Consider the following 21,937-nt stretch of genomic DNA (forward strand, 5'->3'; position numbering starts at 1 on the left):
TCCCAGGCTTGTAATTTCTCCTTACCATGGGATGTACTCTATAAAGTTTGAACTTATTTCCTCACCCATATTGTTTCACGATAAGTTTTTTTGTAATGGGATATGACCGTTTAGTAGCTGGAACTTATCTAAAGTATTACGTATGATAACCAACCAATGGGGCCTTCCCCTAACACTCTGCTATATGCCCCTACAGCCAACGTTTAAGCCTTGTTCCTAGCGGAAAAGATGAAACGGTGGCTATAGTTTTATATTGTTCTAGGGATATTCAAGCGACAAAGAGGGATATGGCATGGCAGAGTGGTTATTGTTGAAGTTCTTGTGTCCGTTGTATGATTTACTGAAGAAATTGTTAGGGATTTCGCAATTATAAAGCATTGTTAGGGGAAATGGTTTGATTGTCAACACTTTTTTGTAGCGAAATATTTATTAAAAAATAACTTTACTTTTTATCTAACGTAAAAATTATTTTCAAAATAATCAAGTCTTACTATAAGCGCTTCACTTCACGTTGTCCCTCTCTCTACTTGACCTTATGACCTTTACAGGTATAATTATTAGTTCCATCCGTCTCTCGTTAAGTCTAACGATGGAACCAAATTTTTTTTCGGAGACAATAAAAGAATGCCCCTTATATACAAAAGACAAATGACTTTTCTATGGACGTTCTGCCCCTTCGTATCTATGTATTTCCAGCCATACAAGTCCCAGTTGTCTTGTAAACAGTAAAACTCCATTCCCCGCGCAATGTCCCATGGGACTGTAATTGTCTTCCATCCTGAGGTTAACGAATAGGAACAGTGCCACGAGAGAGTGTATAAGAAAGAATGTATACTGTATCTTAGGTGGGGGTTGTTTGCTGGATGGTTGTGAAATAATTCCACCAACATGAGTGGGGAGGAAATACTTGGTAAAGGAAGAAGTCATTGGGAATTCTATATTTATACCTCTAGCACGCGCGCCACCGGTGTGTAGGGAACGTAGAGCTGTAGAGCAAGACGCGTTCTAATGGGCTGAACTTGCGCGGGAGAAGCGGGGGAGGAAGCTGAGGAGCAGGAGGATGGGAGAGAGTGGAGAAGATCTTGCATGGTCTGCATCCGTCATCGGATCGGATGCGGTATGGATGGCCTAGTAGAGAAAACTATGGGCAACGCGCGCGCTCGCTTTGGCGAAGATCCGTGGAACTAAATCTAGCTAGTTTTGAAACCGGGTGGCTTTTCAACCACGCTCCAAAGAAGAGTGAGGGACCGTTTACAATGAACTTTAATGAACTTATCTCTGTCTGTCTGTGTTCGGAGAGAATTTAGCAAAGTTATTTTCTCTCAATTAAACTACAGTGAATGAAAGATACTGTTAATTTCTGTTTAAGAATGCGGGAGTTAAAATAGGAATTTTTATTAGGGTAATGTCATTAAATTTCTTACAAATTTAAAACTTTTATTTTAATCACTGCACTGGGATAATAATGTACATCCTCGAGATGAAAGTTTTGCCTTAACGTTGCTGAGTTGCAATCCTTAAAAATTCCACTTAAAGTTATAGTTGCAATTTAGGATTTGCTAGAATTGAAACAAATAAACTTTTCTAACACAATCGTAAAGTCCGATTTTTTTTCAAACTTTTAGATAAGATTGCATTGTGTCACACGCCAATCATTATATTGGGTATAGTGACATCAATAGATAAGCTTCTTTGTAAGATTTGTAATAAATTGTACACCATGGGATGGGATGGGATGGGAACATACCCCAATCGTTGAAATCCCTTAAGGCACGACCCCCGTCGTTAAAAAAAAAAGATGCAAAGATGGTTCAAAAGGGTGGCAAGGATGGTGTGTTTAAGCGTGGAAGAAGCCAGAGAAAGACGTTTGGGGGAAGGAGAAGGAGGAGTAGGGGGTCGAGTACAAGAAGATGGAGTATATAAGATCATAGGAAAAAGAAAGAGCGCGAGACGCGTGTCCGAGTTGTATAGACTGCTGCACTCCAAGCTGTGTCGGCTCGTGCGCCCGCTCTTTTACAGCAAATATGCGCCATCACGGTGTAAAGTGCACCCAACTGAACCGAGCCAGTACCGCACACTCTGCCCCCGCTCTCGTAGCGTTGGGTAGACGATATTTTTAGTACAAAAGGGGGGATACTGTGGCGCGCGCCTTCAGACTTTCTTCTTTTGATTTTCTAGACGCACGTGTTGCCAATTTTAGTGTTTAGAACCCCCTAACCTATGCCCCGTCAAATACGGAGCCATGTACGGCCCGAGAAAAGTAAAAGAACGAAAAATTGAGGTGGAGGTGCGCACTTGCTTTTTGTACCTCTTGGGATGTGCAATGCTGAAAAGATACTTCGCGAGTGCGTTCCCAGCTGTCCCAATGAGGTGGCGTACGCTTCTTTTAGAAATAACTTAATATGTTAGATTAATACCTGTAGTAAAGTTTGAAATCGTTGTAGGAAGGGTGGTATTCCTCATGGTTAAGCCTAATTTTTCACACATGTGTTTGTGTGAAGGATTCAAACCCCTTACGTCATAATTGAAATGTTTTGAATTAGCAAAGGCTTAATTCGTGTTGTTTGAACACACAATTTCTCTGGTTGTATTAAGCCTAAATTCATCGCCCCATTGCTTCAAATCAACATTGTGTTTAGGCCCCAATACGCCTGTTGTTTCTGATTTAAGCCTAACATTAGGCTTAACCACATTGAAGTCTCTGCACGCTTATATTCGTCAGTTGAGACCACTTTGAAAGCTATTTTTGGGTTTCGGGGAGGGTAACACGCAGTTTTACACAACCCGGTATCTTCGTTGCATCTGTTTTTAACGCATTGAACTGTGGATTTCAAACGGTACGGTACCATCTTGGTAGGAGCGTATTTATTACCCACCCTCTTGGCCTCAGTTGTTTTGTCTAGCGGCGTCTGTATTAAAAAAAGATATATCCATCCAGGTTTTCTTCCGAAGACTGTTTGTGAGGAGAACAAGCATTATGGGAGATCTATTTTTACTGGAATTGCTTACCTTTTCAAGTGTATAACTGTGAACAACAGATAATTACTTTTAGGGCCTCGTGACCTACTTAGATTGTAACGCGGACTTATTTTTGGGTATCTTTTCCTACAAAAACGGGCAGGAAAGATTGAATTATTTTGACTTAAAATTCGGTTAATTTAGATTAAAACGAACAATAATTGCTTAAAAACAAAATAAAAACATTCAGCAAATGCAGAAATTTTGCCTTGATCATGGATATTTTTAATTTAATAAACTTATTATGCAAATATCACAAATATGTTTACCTAAAATTCAAAAAAAAACCATCCAATATTCTACTTTTCTTTAGTCCTAATTTTTCAAAATTTTATTATTAATTCTAAACACAGAATGCAATAGCTTTTAAATAATTTTTTCCTTAAAATTATTAAAATCTGCCAAAAAAATATTAATCATCTTTGATCATTAATTAGGAAATAATCCTAGATTTTTATATCTAAAGTTTAGATAGACGAAAATTAATTTAAAACCCTGGGGGGGGGGGTAAGTTAATGTAAACTAGAGAGAAACCACCCACGTACATCTAATAAACTTATTTTTAATGATCCGCTTAGCCCTATTAATAAAAAAAAATGCCAAAATGCAACGCAACTCTACTGTAAACCACCGCCAACAGAACTGCTGCTTCATTGGAAGCATAAACAAAAATACCAAGAAAAAAACCCGGCCTTAAGTCAATGAAAAGAACATGTAGACAAAATTGGCTGGCGTACGACATAGCCAAAGAAAGCTTGCTAGCTCTCTGACCAATTTCTCATTTGGGTTCCAATTGTTTATAAAAGTAAAAAGATGGGAGCCGACATGGTATGGTTGTTTACTTTATGTAACATTTTCATGGCATGCGACCGTCCGCACCGATTATGTTATCCTCGTGTTCTTTTAATTCGAAGCTTTCTTCATCTCGGCGTCGTAGCCTATAGCCTAGGCCACCCCAAACTGAAAACAGAATGTTTTAGATTATTTGTTAGTGTTTATTTCCGATTTTGGTGTTAGTTCGGATTAGATAAGTGGACCAAAATTATCTCAGGAAGCTTGGCTAATTAGATAAGATAAGATTATAATTATTTTAATTTGTACCAGTTTTTAATGTTTTGTCTTGAGCGAATTCTGGAAATATGAACTTCAATTGAATTGCCCAAGTTAGGGAGGTAAATAATATTTTAGTATTCTTGGATTTTCAGAAATTCCTTAGGTTGAACAGTCAGTTTGAAATCCCTTTTAAAATTCTGTGGATTTCCAAGTTATATAAATCTCAAAAATCTTTCAAATCCGTACTAAACATAAACGCCAAGTGACGAATGTGCAAATAGGATATTTTCCTCGTCACGGTAAACTCGATGACAAGCTGACCAAAGGTGGCAAAGAGATAAGCAAGATATCACCGCGTCTAGCTATGACCAAAGATTCTCCCGAGCATACCGAGCATCCAAAATGGTAACACTAATGTGACCAAGATAAACTGTCGCGGGCCCGGATAGTTCTTGTTTTCGCTAAGCTTCTGCTCAAGCCAATTGACCGAAATAAACAATTGAGAATCAAGGGGAGGGGGGGGATTTTGCGCTATGGCTCTCTGTTATTCGAGAGTTTATAAACAAGACATACCACGCGCGTCCACGTGGTTACAATCAACACCATCACCCATCTTCTAAATAATCTGTTGTTTTCAACGGAAAATACCGTGATTTAGTTACGTGCCAGACGATATAATGCTCCTTGCGCTTTAGACACGTCGCCAAGGCCCAAGTGCAATATCCAAACTTTTATTTATAGGGCCGATACCTTCTTAGTTCCGTCATCGATTAGTTTGATTGGATAGTTTAAGAAAAACTTGTACGCTCCAAACATAAGACCTTTCATGTTTAAACCTTGAAATTTTCAAATCTCTTTCCTACCATTTACCAATGAGCTGTCAAAACTAAGTAATTTTAGGCTTAAAACCGTTCTATAAAATAAATGTTAAAGGTCATAGGGTCATTTAAACCGGAAATTCGTTTTTTTTTTCCTTCTCCCTTATCACTTTTCACGATCTGTCTTTCCTTTAGCGGAGTGACCATTGGCGTGCACTCGGACCTTCCCTCCAACTCTATAACCTTTTCAGCTTTCAGATCGTTTCTATTATATCCAATAGATGGACTGGGGAATTCCGGATCTTTTTTCGCTTCCCTAGGTTCCGATTTATATATAATCTATTTTGTAAAGTTACGCCATTAAATAGACCTAACGTCTTCGAAGCTAACCGTACACGTTTTTCTAATCCCAAATTATAACCCTTTATCTCATTTCCCTGCCTTTGCCTACATTGTTTCTAAGTTGATAAACGGAGAATATCCTACAGAAGAATGTTGCGAGAATGTATATTTTTTTTCTTCTATTTGTTCATTCAAAGGAGAGATATTTCCAGCTCTGGAAGTTTTTATCTTGGCCATAAGTCTATTTTCATAAGTTTAACATCAATATAGAAAAGCAGGCTTATGCTGAATTTTCTCTTGTGTTGTAAAGAGGGGGATAGGCAACCCTCAAGAGATACAAGGGGGTGAATCCATTGCCTTCTCTCTCTCACTCACATCATCCCCTTAGCCTACAGCGCAGGCGCCAAAAGTGGGATAGGAGGCAAAATTCTACACCCCTCTTGTCTTTCCCTCTTAGTTACATGGATGTGTTCTATTTCCAGACACTGGAGTTCTCAGTATTCGCGAGTTAACTTACGGGTACCGTGCAAAATAGGCTTATGACTTTGGTGGTTTGTTTCAAGTTAGGTTTGCTGCGCAGTTAGAGATGGTAGGCGGTAATCTAGTCTTTCTTTTGGATATGAAAATTCCTGGTGAAATATATATAGGGGCGAAAAAAATAGGACCTATCATATTCGTTTCCGCTAGTTTGATATCCGGTGGTGTCTCAACTGTCTTCCATATTTCGAAAAAACCTAAACCACAGGTATATTCATACATGACTTCGGTTTCCGATTTATTTTTTAGGCTTTTTTATATACATTTATATATAAATGTCAATTTTGTTTCCTGTATATCAGACAAAGGATACGAGTTATTATTGGAATATTTGGAGATAAAACTTGTATATTAATAATAATTTAAGTAATTAGGTAATTAATTAAAATACCAATAGAAATTAGTAGAATCAAAAATAAACTTGGTTAGGGAAAATATCTTACATGGAAATGGAAAGTCAGGGAACTATGATCTGAAGAAGAATTAGGTTTCTTATATATATAAATTGCACCTTGACCTAAATTTAACCTATTCGTTAAGACAAGAAGCTCTTGTAAAGAAAGCAACACTTCTAACCACTAGAATCTCAAGGACTGAAACAATATCTGGAAGCTAAGCTGTACGTACGTAGGCTTTTCTCCTTTTAGATAATTTTTTATACAGAACACAAAAAAAATCATTGGAACAGTAGGGGTCCCGCGGATTAAGATTGGGGGGAGCGAAGTCAACGCGCCGGATGAAGATGCTCCGATCCTGTCTCTCTCTCTATCCTCCGAAAAAAGGAAAGTTATCCGATCCGAAGCGGAAAACGGATGGAGGTCAAATAAGTCAAACCGCGCGTCAGATAATACAAAAACAGTTGGCCATCCACTCCGAGCTCCGCAAGTGGCAGGAATCGCGCGCGCCAGACATAACTTTTTAAAATTAAAGTGAGAGTGAAGCCTAAACTCGTAAAATAGGCTTAAGATACAGAGAGAAAGATTAGGCTTAGCATTACAAGGTCAAAAGTTAAACGACTTAGGCTTAAATACTGTTTTGTCAGAATCTTAATGTTGCTTGAATTAGGCTTAGTATCAGGTCAAAGGTTAAACGAATTAGGCTTAAATATTGTTTTTGTCAGAACTTTAATGCTTGAATTAGGCTTAACATCAGGTCAAAGGTTAAACGAATTAGACTTAAATATTGTTTTGTCAGAACTTTAATGCTTGAATTAGGCTTAACATCGGGTCAAAGGTTAAACGAATTAGGCTTAAATACTGTTTTCTCAGAACTTTAATGCATTATTGCAAACTACGTATGTACATCAATAGATATGTCTTCAGCCTCACTTTATATTACTTGGTCCCATATTCAACTTTATCAGTAATTCAAACTGATCTGATAGTGTTGTATAAACCATTAGTATCAAGTTTAAAGTGTACCAAGGCCTAATATTATCTGCCTTCTTTATGGGGAAACATATATTTTTTTTAAGAATCTCTTAAGTAATAGGTTTAGGGGAAGGAGGGTCTCGAGTCATGTTGAAGCCACAGCGAAAGTGAACTTGGTACGAAACGGAAGTTACATTATTAAAAGGAAGAGTGGGTGAGCACTTAAGACAGAAGCCTAGGGGGAGCAGGGAGATGGTTTCTAAAACTTGAAAAACCACGCTTCCGGCGGCGGCCTACGAATCATGTGATAGATGGAATATATAAAAAAGAAGAAGAAAAATCCACATGTGTTTGGCAAATGTTTAGGGTGACAAAAAATTATGTAGAACTTACTATATGACGTTCCACTAAACCATATTCCATGGACCCTATTTCAACAAAGTTTCAAATTCATCAATGAAGATTTCTGGCGTACGCTTCGAGCCTCTTCGAGAGGCCATTCACTCGGCCTATTTGGTGTACACTCTCTCTGTACTAAACGGATTACTTGTAATATTCAAAAGCTCTATCTATATAAGAAATGCTAATTTGTGAAGTGCTGAACCCCTTGGCTATCTTTTGTTGGCTGTTATTATTCGTTAGTAAACATTGGGAGAACAAGGGGTCAGCTATTCTTAATGGGCAACCCGAGAAGACAATTTGGTCCTTTGTTTTGACCGTCTTTTTGGCAAATTGGCGCATGCGACTGCCTTAAAATAGCCTCGGCATCACGTTTCTCTCCCTCTCTCAAGACATAAATAGGTAAAATAGAGGTTGGCGCCACCGAAACCTAAGCCTAAAGTCCATCGAAACCAAAACAAAAAGGGGACCTTGTGAAGAGAGAGAAGACTCGAAATCTTATTTTTGTCTTCGCTAGGCCTAGTTTTCGTTTCTGCGAATGGAATAATAAATTAGGTTGAATGTACGTTTCTAAATTACTGTAGCCGTTGTCTTTCGAAACGTGAGATGCAGCCTGCAAATTCTTAATACAATAAAGAACCCGCCAAAACAATATAAAACCTAATTTCCTATAATGTGGCGTATCGCCTAATGGAGTAATGGACCAACTGTGGGAATGCTATAACCGTCTCTAAGTGTTTAACTTGATTAAACCTCATTGCTATCCTAGGGTAAGGGTCAAACTGGGGGATTCCACAGTCCTATTTATAGAATCTTTAAATATCTCCGCCATTTTGAGGGATTTCTTTAACGGCATCAATCTTGAGAAAGTTGGAACGTATATCCTAAGAAAATTAAGTTTCCCGCCAAATTCTCCCGGACTTTCTCTTATCTCTTAGCTATACTATGTCCATCTAGTGGTCCTTACATGAATTAAAATTAGACTGCGATATTAAATTAATCAATATTAACTCTCTAGGAATGTTTATTTGCAATTTTCTGTACAATAATATCACTCCATAATTATTTTAATTAAATATCTTAAAGAGTAACTTCAATTGGATTTTGCAATTTTTCAGCTGAGCTTCTGGATATGACTATGTCATTGACTGGTTTGTCTCCGCTTCCTGTTTGAGTGGCTTCGACGGCTTTGACAACTTCCATGCCTTCCAGCACTTTACCAAAGACAACGTGACGGTCATCTAACCATGGTGTAGGAACAGTTGTAATAAAGAATTGGGAACCATTTGTGTCCTTGCCTGAAAAGGTACATATATTAATATTTAAGCTTAAAAGAAAATGATACACAAGTAAGTACTTACCGGCATTGGCCATGCTAAGTAATCCAGGGATTGTGTGTTTGTTGATAAAGTTTTCGTCATCGAAATATCGGGTTCCGTAGATAGATGTACCTCCTCTACCATCGACATTGCCTCCTTTTAAGAAATTTAAATAAACCAGTTTTATTATTAAACTTAACGTATCAGCGTTTTAAGTTTTTAACCCTTTAGATATTATAAATTAATCTTTGAGCGTCTTGGAAGCCACCAATAAACCGGTTTTTCAATGATAACTTTCAATTTTAGTCGCTTCGAAGTCGCTCAAGGGTATAGGCGGTAATTATCCTGGTCAAAAACCCCTCTGTTGAAACCAGGAACTGTATCTAGAAACTTGAAAAACTTGTACAAAATTTTGACTTTCAGATTAGGTTTAATTTCAAAGGTTAACTTGTGGGGGGGGGGGGGGTTTATTGTTGAAAAAAATATGGTTTGAATTTTATCAACACCGATGAATTGTTGAAATGACAAATTTTGTTAGATAGATGGTTAAAGACGTCTACACTACAATAATTAATCTAAAAATAACCAAGTTTGAATTTCCTAACTGTAACGATGTTCAAATGACGATTTCAGGTAAAACTGAGTTTAAACATATGTTTAAATGTGTAATTAAGCTAAAGTACGTTTGCTTTAGAAGGCTTAAATATTTAAAACCAAGGCTTACTAACTGCGGGGGAAAAAACAGACGGACCTTGATCAATTGGGGAGTTGACACCCCATGTTAACTTCCTATAGAACCTAATATAGTCAAGCGTAGGAGCTGCCACTACCCAAGTTAATTAGTTTTTATAGAAAAAAAATACACAAACCTTGAATCATGAATTTCTTTATTACGCGATGAAATTTGGTTCCTTCGTATTTTAAACCTTTGTATCCATTTCCGGCAAAAGCGAAGAAATTTTCGGCAGTCCTTGGTGTCGTTTTACCAAAAAGACCCAGAACAACGTTGCCTAATTCTTGACCATTTGAACTTATGGTGAAGTACACTTTATGCGTAACCGTCTCAGTCTTAGCCTGGGAGTTAACAAAAAATTAACCTTAATGTTAGATTTAAGTAAGAAATTAACCAAGGACTTACTTGACACAATCCAAAAATTGTTATAGTAAAAATACAGGCGCAAATGATTCTTGGATTCAACATTGTCGAGATTTAAATGTTGAATTTAAAACAATTAACTACGAAGAAAGTTTAAATTAACGACCGCTCGCGTCTAAGAACGTCGAGCGAATGATTGGAATTGGAAGAAAGTTGTTTTACCTGGCTCATATACTCAGGATGAATATTAAAATTCCCGCCTCTTTTTCCCGCCCTTTGTAGAAAACCTTGTAACTACTGCCATCTATGAAAATATTACGATCATTTAGGCTTAAATTTTATTTTTACACGATTTATAGTTTAGTTTTGGCTTTTGGGATTGTTTTTTATTATAATATTTTTGATTCAATTTAAATGTAGAACAAATTGTATGTAAAAAAAACCGGTTTTTATTGGACTTTGGAATTCTGGACGTTCTGGTTCCTTCTAAGACTGTAAAACGTGTCTAAACTGGGTGGGTAAGTCGGAACTTCGGAAGTGAAAAAAAAAGGCTAAGAAATTTTATCACAATTGTTTTATTGTACTTTGGAGAAAAATAGGTAACCATTTAATTGAGATATTGAGATTTTACAAGCTCCACGACTAATTAATTATTACAAATTTTTCTAAACTTTATAAAATACATTAGGTTATGGATTTAAAATCTACTTAAGACTAGTAGTTAGTTAAAATGGACTTTGGTGATAATGGTTAGTTGCCATGGGAAGTAGATTTAATTACATTAAACTAGAAAAAGTATTAATTAAAAATATACAGAAAGTAGAAAAAAATAAGTTTACATATTAAATTTAATAATGACTCAGATCTCAATATAAATAAGGTTATTTTCATTTTTCTATTTCAAAAAACAAATGTTTAACAATTGGTCAAAAAAAATACAACAACAATTAACATCAACAAAAGTACAAAAAATTACAAATGGCCTAACTCTTTTGGTCTTACAAATATTTAAAGCATTTTATTTTATTTTAAGTGTAAAAAAATATCACCCCAAAAATTTTAATTAATTTAAAGAGTAACTTCAATAGGTATTTTCAATTTCTCGGCTGAACTTTTTGATATAACGATATCTTTGACTGGCTTATCCTTATCGGTAGTTTGACTGGCTTCGATAGCTTTGACTACATCCATACCTTCAATGACTTTACCAAAAACTACGTGATGCCCGTCTAACCAGGGTGTAGCTACGGTAGTTATAAAGAATTGGGAACCATTTGTGTCTTTGCCAGCATTAGCCATGCTGATTAAACCAGGTCCCGTGTGTTTATTGATAAAATTTTCATCTGGGAAATATTGAGTCCCCCAAATTGAGGTTCCACCTGAACCATCAGTAGCTGTGATATCTCCTCCTGTTAATATCAAAATTATAATTAATTAGCATTAACCACTAATTCGTTAACGTTTTCTTCGTAACCCCCCCCCCATTTGAAACCAATTAAAACTAAAAAGAGGCATAAATTAACATAAAGAAATGATCTAATTCAGAAACCACCCTAAGACTAACTAAGATTATAGAACGTAAGTCGCCCCATCACCCAATACCAACTTAACCTGCCAATATTAAAAAAAACTAGATTATAGAACGTAAGTCGCCCCATCACCCAATACCAACTTAACCTGCCAATATTAAAAAAGAACTAGATTATAGAAGACAAGTCGCCCCATCACCCAATACCAACTTAACCTGCCAATATTAAAAAAGAACTAGATTATAGAACACAAGTCGCCCCATCATCCAATACCAACTTAACCTGCCAATATTAAAAAAAAACTAGATTATAGAACACAAGTCGCCCAATACCAACTTAACCTGCCAATATTAAAAAAAAACTAGATTATAGAACACAAGTCGCCCCATCCCCCAATACCAACTTAACCTGCCAATATTAAAAAAACCTCAATCCAGAAAAGTCTAAGTATCATATTTCAATGCGCATTTGAGATCAAGAAAATATTATAAACTCAAAACGTATTTTTTATTTTTTATTCCAACCATATCTAATTACTTAAAAATATACGAAAGGCATTTTGATATAGTCCATAGTACACCCACCCCTAACGGGACCCCCTTATAAGGTCTTACAGTTTTAACCGGCATGCATTGCAAAGGCAAAAGTGCCTCAACAGCAGAGGGAAAGATAGAGGAATCATTCTCATTCGCCCAGACAAGGTTTTTAACCCACGTCAAGATTGTAGAATGTTTAGATTAGACATATCACTTTAGAGGAACCCACATTGAAAGGCGTGGGAAGTTCTAAGCACCGGAAGTAAGTGTTAATCTACACCAGATGCATTCTAAACCGAGGGAAACTACTAATCAAAGCTGGGTTTGGGTTTAAACCTTCAATAATCTACTAGTGATTGGTTAGGCAATAGATTAAGAGGTTGGGGTACCTCTACAGTATCATTAGGCCCGTCTCTAAGTCTAAGAGAAGCCAGGGAAAGATCATATTAAGACAATATACAAACCTTGAATCATGAAATCCTTAATTACGCGATGAAATATGGATCCTTGATATTTGTAATTATTGAATCCAGTTCCGGCGAACGTGTAGAAATTCTCGACAGTTTTAGGTGTTGTTTTTCCAAATAGACCAATAACAATGTTGCCTAGATCTTTACCATCGGAGCTGATGGTAAACGTCACTTTATGGGTGACGGCCTCGCTCTTAGCCTTTTAGAATTGAAATCAAAATTAATTAACGCTTCTTTTAATTAAGAATTTAATTATTGACTTACTTGACACAATGCTAAGAATGCTAAGCCAAATATAGAGGTGATAATCATAGCTGGATTCTGCATTTTGGTATTGTTAAAATGTTGGATTGGAAGACCTTAGCAACGGAGAAAATCTTACTTAACAACCGCTCGCCTCTGGGAGAATCGAGCGAGTGATTTTGGGAGAGAAAGGTCTTTGGGATTGGGAGGAAGATCAAGCCTCGTAGTGGAGACTGTAGGAATTTTTGGGGATGGGAGTGGTAATTCTTGGTGGTGGCTTCGACGGTGGTGGGGTTTGTAAATTTGCGGCTCCCAGAAACCTCCACGTCACGTAGAAATGACGAGTTACATTTTAACCCCCTCAAAAATTGAGCTCTGCTGAACACATTTTTATTTAAAGAACAAGTGTCCATGCCATGTCATCTTTGTTTATAAACCTTGATTAGGTAATGGATATGGAAAAGAGTTATTTTTTTTAATCAATTTTGACGTCAGAGTGGATTGCTAGAGATAACAATTTTCATTGGTAACCTAGCTAATAGGGACTTGGCAGTACTACGTCATGCAACGTCAGGCTACCTTCCACTAGTGCTAAAAAACATACCAGGAGGAGGGGCTTATATAGCTTTCATTCTGTTAAAAAAAACATACCATAATGGCGCTGGGGGCGGAGTTAAGCCCGAATTGCCAAGTCCCTATTTCAAGTTTTCAGATGGGAAATAGCATATGTGACATCACTCTGTATCTTTAGAAATTTCTACTTCTAGATTTTTATTTTTAAAACTTAGTCTTAGGAGCTTTTAAGACTGTGAGACTCGTCCTTTAAAATAAAACTTTCTAAAACTTTTGTTTTTATGACGTTTGAAACAAAAAGAGGGGTTTTTAAAAAACTTTTAATTTTTAATTTCATTAGGAATATTGGGAGGGGAAAAATAAAACTAAATGTCACTATCCGAAATTAAAAGTAGTACCCGGATTAATCTAAACTTTCTCCCTCCGCTCCTCCTCTACCCAGTTTCAGTTCACCGACTTCGGGTCTATGGTCTCTTTTTCTTTTGATTTTTTTAATCAGATGGTTTAGGCCTATTTCATTGCCCTCCCTTTTCCTCTTTGTTATTTTGGTTTTGAAAAAAATGATAGTTTAATAATAGGGACACAGGAAATGTCTATGTTCTATTTTTATTTATACTTCAGTGATATTTTTTATGATATTTTATTCTTTGTGAAATTAGTTTTTTGAAGATCCGTTTCGCCGCTGAAAAATATAATTAGGCTTAGGTAGTTGCTGGGAATTTGAAATTTTCGCGCGCTTTCGTTTGAAAAGTTAGATTTAGGGTTAGGTTTTATGATAGTTGCATTGTATTACATTTTATGGCTTCGTTATTGCACAGTAAAGTGTGATTTATTTAGTTCAAGCGCATTTTTATGGGTTCTCTTTCCATTAATCAAATGTTGACAGTTCATATAAGCCTTGGTCAAATTAGAATGCCGCTAGAAGGCTCTCCTTGACTAGACAGAAAGTTTGAAATAAGGAAGAAAAAATGTACACTAGAAACCTGTTTTAAGATTTTTGTCACCAAGTCAAATCGCTTTGTCCGTATTAATACCTCTATATAAAGCGTGTCAAATTTAAATAGTCTCGTGAATTGTCCAAAAGTTTGGACAAAAAGGGGCTTGGCCAAGGCCTACTAATATACGAACAAACACAAAAACTTTTTATCAAGATTCCAAGGAAAATAGGCCTAGAAACATCTGCAGAAAATCTCGCTCGAGTAGTCCGTAGACTTCTTTCTTTCCCTCCTTCCTTCCCTACATGGTTTTTTTTTTATTATCGCGACCCCCTATGCCGAGCATAGCCCACTGTGAATTATAAGGGGGGTAGCCAGTGTTCAAAAGAGGGGTAGAAAGGAGGGAAACCAATCGCTGGCTTTCGCCGTAGAAATCGAGTTTTTCTTTTGCCTTTTCTATCTGCCTCTGTAGGAAAATCCCCATGGAAACGCTTAGTTATATTGGAAAAAGTTTAAAGCAAGCGTCAGTGGTCGAAAACGTTGAAAATGTTTTGTCCGTCAAGTGTTTTTTAAGTTCTTAAAAAGTTAGGCTTAACGCGTCGGTCAGTGTCAGTATGAGTTTGTTGTAGATATTTCCCGCCAAACCGTCCCGCGGAAAAAGTGTGTTTCGGTTTGTCTCAAACAAAGTTGGAAGGCGCGCTTGAGAGAGGGGGAATGTAAGCAGTGGACTGGCCCGTTCCCTTCAGTTTCCCGCCCACTTTTGACCTCGGGGAAAATCGGCTTCCGCCGCCCGAGAAAGCTTCGTAGAAGGGACTTCCATCGCGCGTGTACCCTACCCCACCGTCAGTGTTTTGGTTTTTAATTTTTCCCCCGCGTTAAGCCTAAATCCGAATTAACGACAGTGTGTTTTCAATGTAAATCGAAATCTCAGGCTCGCGTTGAGATAAAAGATATTTTTGCTCGAAAGATATAGAAAATATAAGAGCGCGCGAACGAGACTGCCAGCTCGAGAGCCACGCTGGGACTCTAGCATTCCATTGGTGGATTTTTAACCCTGGATAGATGTCGCTTATCATCGTCTTTACGTCCATGGATCCTCGGTGAGAAAGTAAAAATGGCCTCTACACCCGAGCAAGTCGTTTGTACTCCGGCTTTCGTATTTCCGGCAGCCTTTCCCGGTATGATAAAAGTTTTAATTATTATTTAATTTTAGCCTAGAATTAAGCTTAGCGTACGCCGCGAGATTGGCAAGCCGAATTTTCGGTGGCCGCCGTCTCGTTCGCGACTTTCGAGCGGGGATCTTCCAGGGCGGGTGACACGCTTATCCTTCCCTCGTTGCGCTCCCCCATTTCCCGCCGCTTTCGCGGACCGAACGTGCGCCTAGGACTCCCCGATTCCGACGTTTCCACGTTCGAGGGGGTAGCCATGTTGGTTTTCCCCGTTGGCCGTAAAAGCTTGGAAACCTTTCCCCGCCGTAGAGTGCTCGGCCGCGGCCCCGCGAAAATTCTCTCTCCCCTGCTTCCCTTTTGCGCCCGTAAGAAACGCTACGCGCAGCTTGCCATAAAGGGGCTCGGCAAGGAAGCCCCCCTTACAGCCCAAATTTTACCCCAAAAACTGACTACCCATTGTCAGATTTTTCGCTTATCAGAGCGACGGCTTCCGAAATACGCTCCTAATTTTTAATCTCAATTAATCGGAATCGCGATTAATATAGAATTTTACCCGTAATTACGGCGAAATACGATCAAACACTAGGTTTTCGCGAACAAAGGAGTTCAGGGGCAGAGTCGGCTTACGGGCAAAACATCCAAGTCCGTCAACGACCAAAAAAAAACGATTAAAAATGATGTTTAGGACCTCAACAATGCGATATTTTACTCGCTAAAATCAACAACTTTTAAAGAAAGTACAAAAATTAAATGTGTCCCAGTTTTAAATAGTTCTAGTCAATTTTTAAGCATGGTTTTTATTTGTTGTCAGTTTGTTTCTATTAATAATATTAAGTTTATTATTATTTTTTTTACTAATTAATAAATATTAAAACAAGAGTAGCACGCATTTGTTGTGACTGCATTTTATAATTTTTCAACTTTTATATATATTTGAATTTTTGGGAAAAAAATGGAAAATTTTCATTTTGAACAAGTTTATTGGTGGTAATTGTAAAATAAACAAGCTAGTGGAAGTTATCTCTCTGTTAAAAATTGGCAAATATCGCTGGCAAATACGATATCTGTCGAAAAAATGCATTTTAAAGAACGATGAGATAACCAAAAAGCCACGAAAAAGATGTCATTCTTTTAAGCCTAACTCGGTTTCTTTTTTCCCCCTCGCAATAACCAACGTAGGCCGCCATTTTGGGTTTTTCGTAGTTTCATTGTACTCGCCCGTATGTTTCCTCCCCCTTTATGTCATAGACATTATAGAATATGGCCAAGTTAGGCCTTTGTCGGCTGGGTTCACAGAAAATGAGACAAAATATACAATGGATCGCGTGCGGGGCATTGTCTTAAATTTATGGACATGTATGGCGTAGACACGAAGTGCGTTTTCTTTATAGTAACTTTCCTAACACTGTCTAGTGACGTGGTATTTTTTTACGATCTCTAGGTTTTTTCCACGAACCGATAGGCCCCGATAAGCGAACGCTGCTCACTCTAGCGTTAATTGATTTTGTAGACTTATCGGAAAATACCTGTACATTAAAGGGATAGTGTAAGGCAAAAATATGATTTAGTGCCCCTATGAAATTAGTATGAAAACGTGATGTAATTGACTGCCAATCTAAAGTCTGCCTTATGTTTATTGTCATGTCTGGCATAGTCAGTCAGGAATTCTGTTGCTAAGCCTTATTTCGAATCAGGAATAAGTTACGGCTCGTCATTATGATACGTGAAGTTAACTGACGGTCTCTCTTGACAAGGAGTTTGCTAAGCCTAATTTTTGAAGTTAACTGAGCGACTCTCTTGATAAGGAGTTTGCTATGCCTAATTTTTGAAGTTAACTGAGCGAATCTCTTTACAAGGAGTTTGCTAAGCCTAATTTTTGAAGTTAACTGAGCGACTATTGACAAGGAGTTTGCTAAGCCTAATTTTTGAAGTTAACTGAGCGACTATTGACAAGGAGTTTGCTAAGCCTAATTTTTGAAGTTAACTGAGCGACTATTGACAAGGAGTTTGCTAAGCCTAATTTTTGAAGTTAACTGAGCGACTCTCTTGACAAAGAGTTTGCTAAGCCTAATTTTTGAAGTTAACTGAGCGACTCTCTGGACAAGGAGTTTGCTAAGCCTAATTTTTGAAGTTAACTGAGCGACTCTCTGGACAAGGAGTTTGCTAAGCCTAATTTTTGAAGTTAACTGAGCGACTCTCTGGACAAGGAGTTTGCTAAGTCTAATTTTTGAAGTTAACTGAGCGACTCTCTGGACAAGGAGTTTGCTAAGCCTAATTTTTGAAGTTAACTGAGCGACTCTCTGGACAAGGAGTTTGCTAAGCCTAATTTTTGAAGTTAACTGAGCGACTCTCTGGACAAGGAGTTTGCTAAGTCTAATTTTTGAAGTTAACTGAGCGACTCTCTGGACAAGGAGTTTGCTAAGCCTAATTTTTGAAGTTAACTGAGCGACTCTCTGGACAAGGAGTTTGCTAAGCCTAATTTTTGAAGTTAACTGAGCGACTCTCTGGACAAGGAGTTTGCTAAGCCTAATTTTTGAAGTTAACTGAGCGACTCTCTGGACAAGGAGTTTGCTAAGCCTAATTTTTGAAGTTAACTGAGCGACTCTCTGGACAAGGAGTTTGCTAAGCCTAATTTTTGAAGTTTAATGAGCGATTCGACGGAAGAGGAGTTTGCTAAGCCTAATTCTAATTACTTCAACGTCATATTCATATTATGATCAGTTTTTAGTCATATCCACGCCTTATTTAAGTCCCTTACTAATTCAATCTTAAAATGACTAATGATATTCTGAAGCCGGACAATGTTTCGGTTTAAACTGTCACTTAATAACATAAATTAAATATCAAGGACATGTAGGCCTACAGTTTCATAATTTTTGTTAGTAAACGTTCTGGCTGGCACTGGCACAGGTATTGGGTCGGGTTTATAGCAAAACTCCGTACGCACAAATGTCATGACAGCTTTTCCCCGCGATTTTTAGTTTTTACCAACCTTGGACTACAATATTTAGTGGCTTGTACTTCTGTACTTTTTCAGGCAATTCAAAAATCATTTTGTCATGTCATATTTTATACTGTACTAATCAATAGTGCAATATCGTCATAGCATGGAGGAAATTGCGGAAAATTATATCGGTTTGTTATCGAAATTAAAGTTAATTATTCAAGGGGGGGGGGAGAGAGTTTTCGTTTGGTCTAAGTAATGTTTAGTCTTGCTAGAAAATTGGTTTTTGAACAGAGTTAGGTTTGAATAAGAGCTTTAATTATACCATAATTTATCTATAAATAATACATAGTGTGCATTAAAGATTCGAGAGAAATTTACTTCCCCATTTCTTCACTTTAAACCGCGCGCGCTTCTGCAGGGTTGCCAGTATTTTATTATTAGAGCATCTATTGTATTAGGGTTTGGAACTGAATGATAATTACTGAACTGAACAGGATAAAAATACAAGCTTTACACTCTGTTGTTGTAGATAGCACACGTCACAAAAAATGTCTGGCAACACTTCTATCCGCACGATATCTATAGAATATAGATACGCTCCGTTAAGTCTAATTTCAGTATGACGTCATACAGTTCTCGATACCGTTGTTACTAAGGGTCCAATTTTGACCTATTTGGTTTTAATCGAAGCTCTTATTAAATTTAATACTGTTCAGAAACGATTTTCTACGTCAAGGCTATTAAAAAAGCCAAAAATAATATGGGCGCACAATTATTTCAATACATCGTTTTCTGGCTAGGAGTATTGATACCATTTACATTGCAGGAGGTGAGGCTTCTTCGTGATGCCCTTTGTCCATCAAGTAGCCTCGCCTCCTGATATAAATGGTATCTGTCCTCCTAGTCTGAAAGCTATGTATAGGATTTAATTTGAAATTAAAATTTTAAATTCATCTTCGTTGGAGAAAACCATGCTTTTCATGAACAATACGTATCCCCAATATATTACTTCAATTTCAGAAATTTATATTAGGGCCTACCGTTAAAATTTCAACCCACAAATAAAAATAAAAATAAGAATGAAATCTCACAATATTTATTTTAAGAAAAAGCAAAGGGATAATGAAATGAAAGTGAAATAAAAAAGAAAAAAAAGTTTCAAAATTTTTGAGGTCGCGGGGCTGCAGCCAGATTGCATTCTAAGCATTGACTTTTTGTTCTGTTTTTTGGTTTTTTTGTTATATTGGTCTGGACCTTATAATAAACCCCTGTACTCATGGAAATTCACGAATACTACGCGGTACGAGCAGCTAATACTGAAAAATACGACTACCTGTATATGTTACAGGGAGCAACTGGTAGGTGGAAAACTCTCAATTTTGTTTCTAACTACAAAATTTTTACATTTATTCATCATATTTTTCCTTTCATTTCTCTTATTGCGATATATAATTTGAATTATTGAATCATTATTCTTTAGCCTAAATTAGAATTTTTTTTAATTGAATTTAAAAATGAAAATTCAATGATCCCTTGAAATACTGATCGCGTAGGGAATTAAATAAATAAATAAATATAAATACCAATTTTTCGTGCTTAAAAGTGGAATTCTGGCCGCAGCCAATTAAAAATCGAGTTATAATTATTAAGGGACGGGGTAATTTAATTTAGCTTTTATGGTTTTATTTATATAGTTATGTCCAATTATTTAAATCGTATATTTTTTCTTCTGTTCCGTCACTTCTCTCAAGTTTAATCTCACTTCTGCACGTTTACTATTTTTACTGCTTTGTATTTATTTGCGTAACATTTTGAACGCACGATTTTAACAAACATTTTACCACACAAACCATCTCTCCCGGTTCAGTTTGTTTTACGGCCCATTAGTGGTCCTACTCTTGTGTTTTTGTCGTGATTTTTACGTTGTTGGAGTTTTTAAGAAGGTGGCCAAAACCTCGGGTGTGTTAAAAATTGTTCCGAAAATCGTGGGTTTCAGAATGATACCGAAAAATGATGGATATTGGCATGAGGTTGAGCGCCAAGTGCTTTGGTGCTAAGGTTGCTTTATTGGTGTGGGTCTTCGATGGTTGGTTGGTTAAAGGGGACCTTGTTGGCCCCTTTAAGGCGGTTGTTTTCGCTGTCGAATGCTATCTCGCTGGGTGCGAAGACCACTCTGTGGTTGACGTATCCGTTGGGTTGATAAGTATTAAGTGTTAAGGAGGAGTGGGTATTCGGTTAATGGATGGTTGTCGTTGCCGGATTTTTGCTCTTCTCGGCGTTTAGGATTCGACCCTCGTTCTCACCTCGCCAATTTCCACGCCAACACTGGCGCGACCCCTCCGCCGCCACCACCCCTCCAGCACCAGGAGGACCAAAAGCCGAAAGTCCAAAACAGGGGTGGAGTGAAAGCTCAGGCTGCTGCCAACGATTTCGCCGCTAGCCGCAACTTATTGGGAAGCTCGGTACCGTCCGCCTTTCCGGGTATCGATACCGGTAAACTCGCTCAAGGGACGGTAGTCGAGCAAAAGGAAGACGCCAAGGACAAGCTTTGGCCGTGTCCTTCTTGCAAAGTCCCGTTTAAGGCGGCTTCGGAGTTGCAAGCGCATTTGTCGGCGCACACCAAGGGCGAGAAGACGGTGCCCTGCGATATTTGCGGCAAATTATTCGCCTCGTCGGAACGAGTGCGCATCCACGTTCGCGCGGCCCACGGCGAGAAGTCTTGCTCGTGCGATATCTGCGGCAGCGGCTTTAGCTATCGCTGCAAACTCCTGGATCACATGCGGACCCACACGGGCGATAAGCCCTTCCACTGCGACGTCTGCGGCAAGAGCTTCTCGCAGAAGAACCACTTGACGCGACATTCCATGATCCACACCGGAGAACGGCCCTACCCGTGCGACTTCTGCGGACGGGGCTTCTACCGCAAGGACAAGTTGACTCGCCATCGGCGCATCCATACAGGTGAGAAACCGTACGCGTGCCTAGCCTGCGGTAAAGCATTCTACCGCAGGGATAAGTTGACGCGCCATATAAAAATGCACTCTGGCGAAAAACCCTTCGCCTGCGGCGTCTGCGGTAAACGCTTCGTCGAGGAACGAGATCTCAAACGACATAAATGCACCTCTCGTCACCTGAATAATCATAATTCCAGTGTCGCCAAGCACGCCGGGGGGCCGGCACGGACGGGCGGCCTTGGCCCTCCAATCGTCCACCTCCAACAACAACCCCAACAACCAACAGGCGGTGGGGCCGCGCAACAGCAATCAAGGGGGCCCGGGACAACAACCTCAACAGGGACCCAACACCAGCAACAACCCCACCCAGCTGACCAATCTCGGGGCCAGTCCCAACTCCCAGGTGGCGGCCAGCAGCAGCCTGAACACCCCGTCAACAGCCACCAACACCAACACCAGCCCCAACAGCCCTTTTCGAGCCTCCAACTTCAAACCTGACTGGCAGGCACCCTCTGGGGTGCATTAAATATCTCGGCCACTGGCGCCAACGCCGCCGCCGCCGTACAAACTTCTCAACACCAACAACTACCACCACAGCCAACCAGTCCCGCCACTCAACAACAACAACA

The 21,937-nt window shown here is 38.5% G+C and overlaps 3 protein-coding genes across 6 annotated transcripts; 1 reads left to right on the forward strand and 2 right to left on the reverse strand.

Annotated features, from left to right (window-relative positions):
* Positions 1-8,543: 8,543 nt before the first annotated feature.
* On the reverse strand, positions 8,544-10,155 carry LOC149677158 (uncharacterized). The gene is made up of 4 exons (XM_089838179.1): positions 9,995-10,155; positions 9,726-9,930; positions 8,899-9,012; positions 8,544-8,835 (listed from the first exon to the last, which is right to left on the reverse strand). The coding sequence occupies exons 1-4, from the start codon at positions 10,055-10,057 to the stop codon at positions 8,618-8,620; spliced, it is 600 nt and encodes a 199-aa protein (XP_089694305.1). The 5' UTR covers positions 10,058-10,155; the 3' UTR covers positions 8,544-8,617.
* Positions 10,156-10,511: 356 nt separating this feature from the next.
* LOC149677159 (peptidyl-prolyl cis-trans isomerase B-like) lies at positions 10,512-12,945 on the reverse strand. Its single transcript, XM_089838178.1, has 3 exons — positions 12,752-12,945; positions 12,482-12,686; positions 10,512-11,361 (listed from the first exon to the last, which is right to left on the reverse strand). Exons 1-3 carry the CDS (start codon positions 12,812-12,814, stop codon positions 11,021-11,023), a joined length of 609 nt encoding a protein of 202 aa, XP_089694304.1. The 5' UTR covers positions 12,815-12,945; the 3' UTR covers positions 10,512-11,020.
* Positions 12,946-14,455: 1,510 nt separating this feature from the next.
* LOC149677160 (uncharacterized) lies at positions 14,456-21,937 on the forward strand. Of its 4 annotated transcripts, XM_089838173.1 has the most exons (4): positions 14,551-15,416; positions 19,665-19,712; positions 20,638-21,315; positions 21,506-21,937. In XM_089838173.1, exons 1-4 carry the CDS (start codon positions 15,353-15,355, stop codon positions 21,832-21,834), a joined length of 1,119 nt encoding a protein of 372 aa, XP_089694299.1. In that variant the 5' UTR covers positions 14,551-15,352; the 3' UTR covers positions 21,835-21,937. The 4 variants fall into 4 exon arrangements, with proteins under 4 accessions (XP_089694296.1, XP_089694297.1, XP_089694299.1 ...); XM_089838170.1 differs by having other exon boundaries at positions 14,456-15,416; positions 20,638-21,937; XM_089838172.1 differs by lacking the exon at positions 14,551-15,416 and adding an exon at positions 15,437-16,144 and having other exon boundaries at positions 20,638-21,937.

The sequence above is a fragment of the Phalangium opilio genome, unplaced genomic scaffold, assembly GCF_054372755.1.
Source record: "Phalangium opilio isolate 3A_F unplaced genomic scaffold, DU_Popi_V2 ptg000045l_1, whole genome shotgun sequence".
Taxonomy (NCBI): Eukaryota; Metazoa; Arthropoda; class Arachnida; order Opiliones; family Phalangiidae; genus Phalangium; species Phalangium opilio.

Coding starts and splice junctions, on each gene's coding strand:
- LOC149677158 (XM_089838179.1), bottom strand. CDS start 10,057: ATGTTGAATCCAAGAATCATTTGCGCCTGTATTTTTACTATAACAATT. Junction 9,931..9,994: donor CAATTTTTGGATTGTGTCAA/GTAAGTCCTTGG, acceptor GTTAACTCCCAG/GCTAAGACTGAGACGGTTAC. Junction 8,836..8,898: donor ACTTAGCATGGCCAATGCCG/GTAAGTACTTAC, acceptor GTACCTTTTCAG/GCAAGGACACAAATGGTTCC.
- LOC149677159 (XM_089838178.1), bottom strand. CDS start 12,814: ATGCAGAATCCAGCTATGATTATCACCTCTATATTTGGCTTAGCATTC. Junction 12,687..12,751: donor CATTCTTAGCATTGTGTCAA/GTAAGTCAATAA, acceptor CAATTCTAAAAG/GCTAAGAGCGAGGCCGTCAC. Junction 11,362..12,481: donor TAAGGATTTCATGATTCAAG/GTTTGTATATTG, acceptor TGATATTAACAG/GAGGAGATATCACAGCTACT.
- LOC149677160 (XM_089838170.1), top strand. CDS start 15,353: ATGGCCTCTACACCCGAGCAAGTCGTTTGTACTCCGGCTTTCGTATTT. Junction 15,417..19,664: donor ATTTCCGGCAGCCTTTCCCG/GTATGATAAAAG, acceptor CGGTACGAGCAG/CTAATACTGAAAAATACGAC. Junction 19,713..20,637: donor TATGTTACAGGGAGCAACTG/GTAGGTGGAAAA, acceptor CTCGGCGTTTAG/GATTCGACCCTCGTTCTCAC.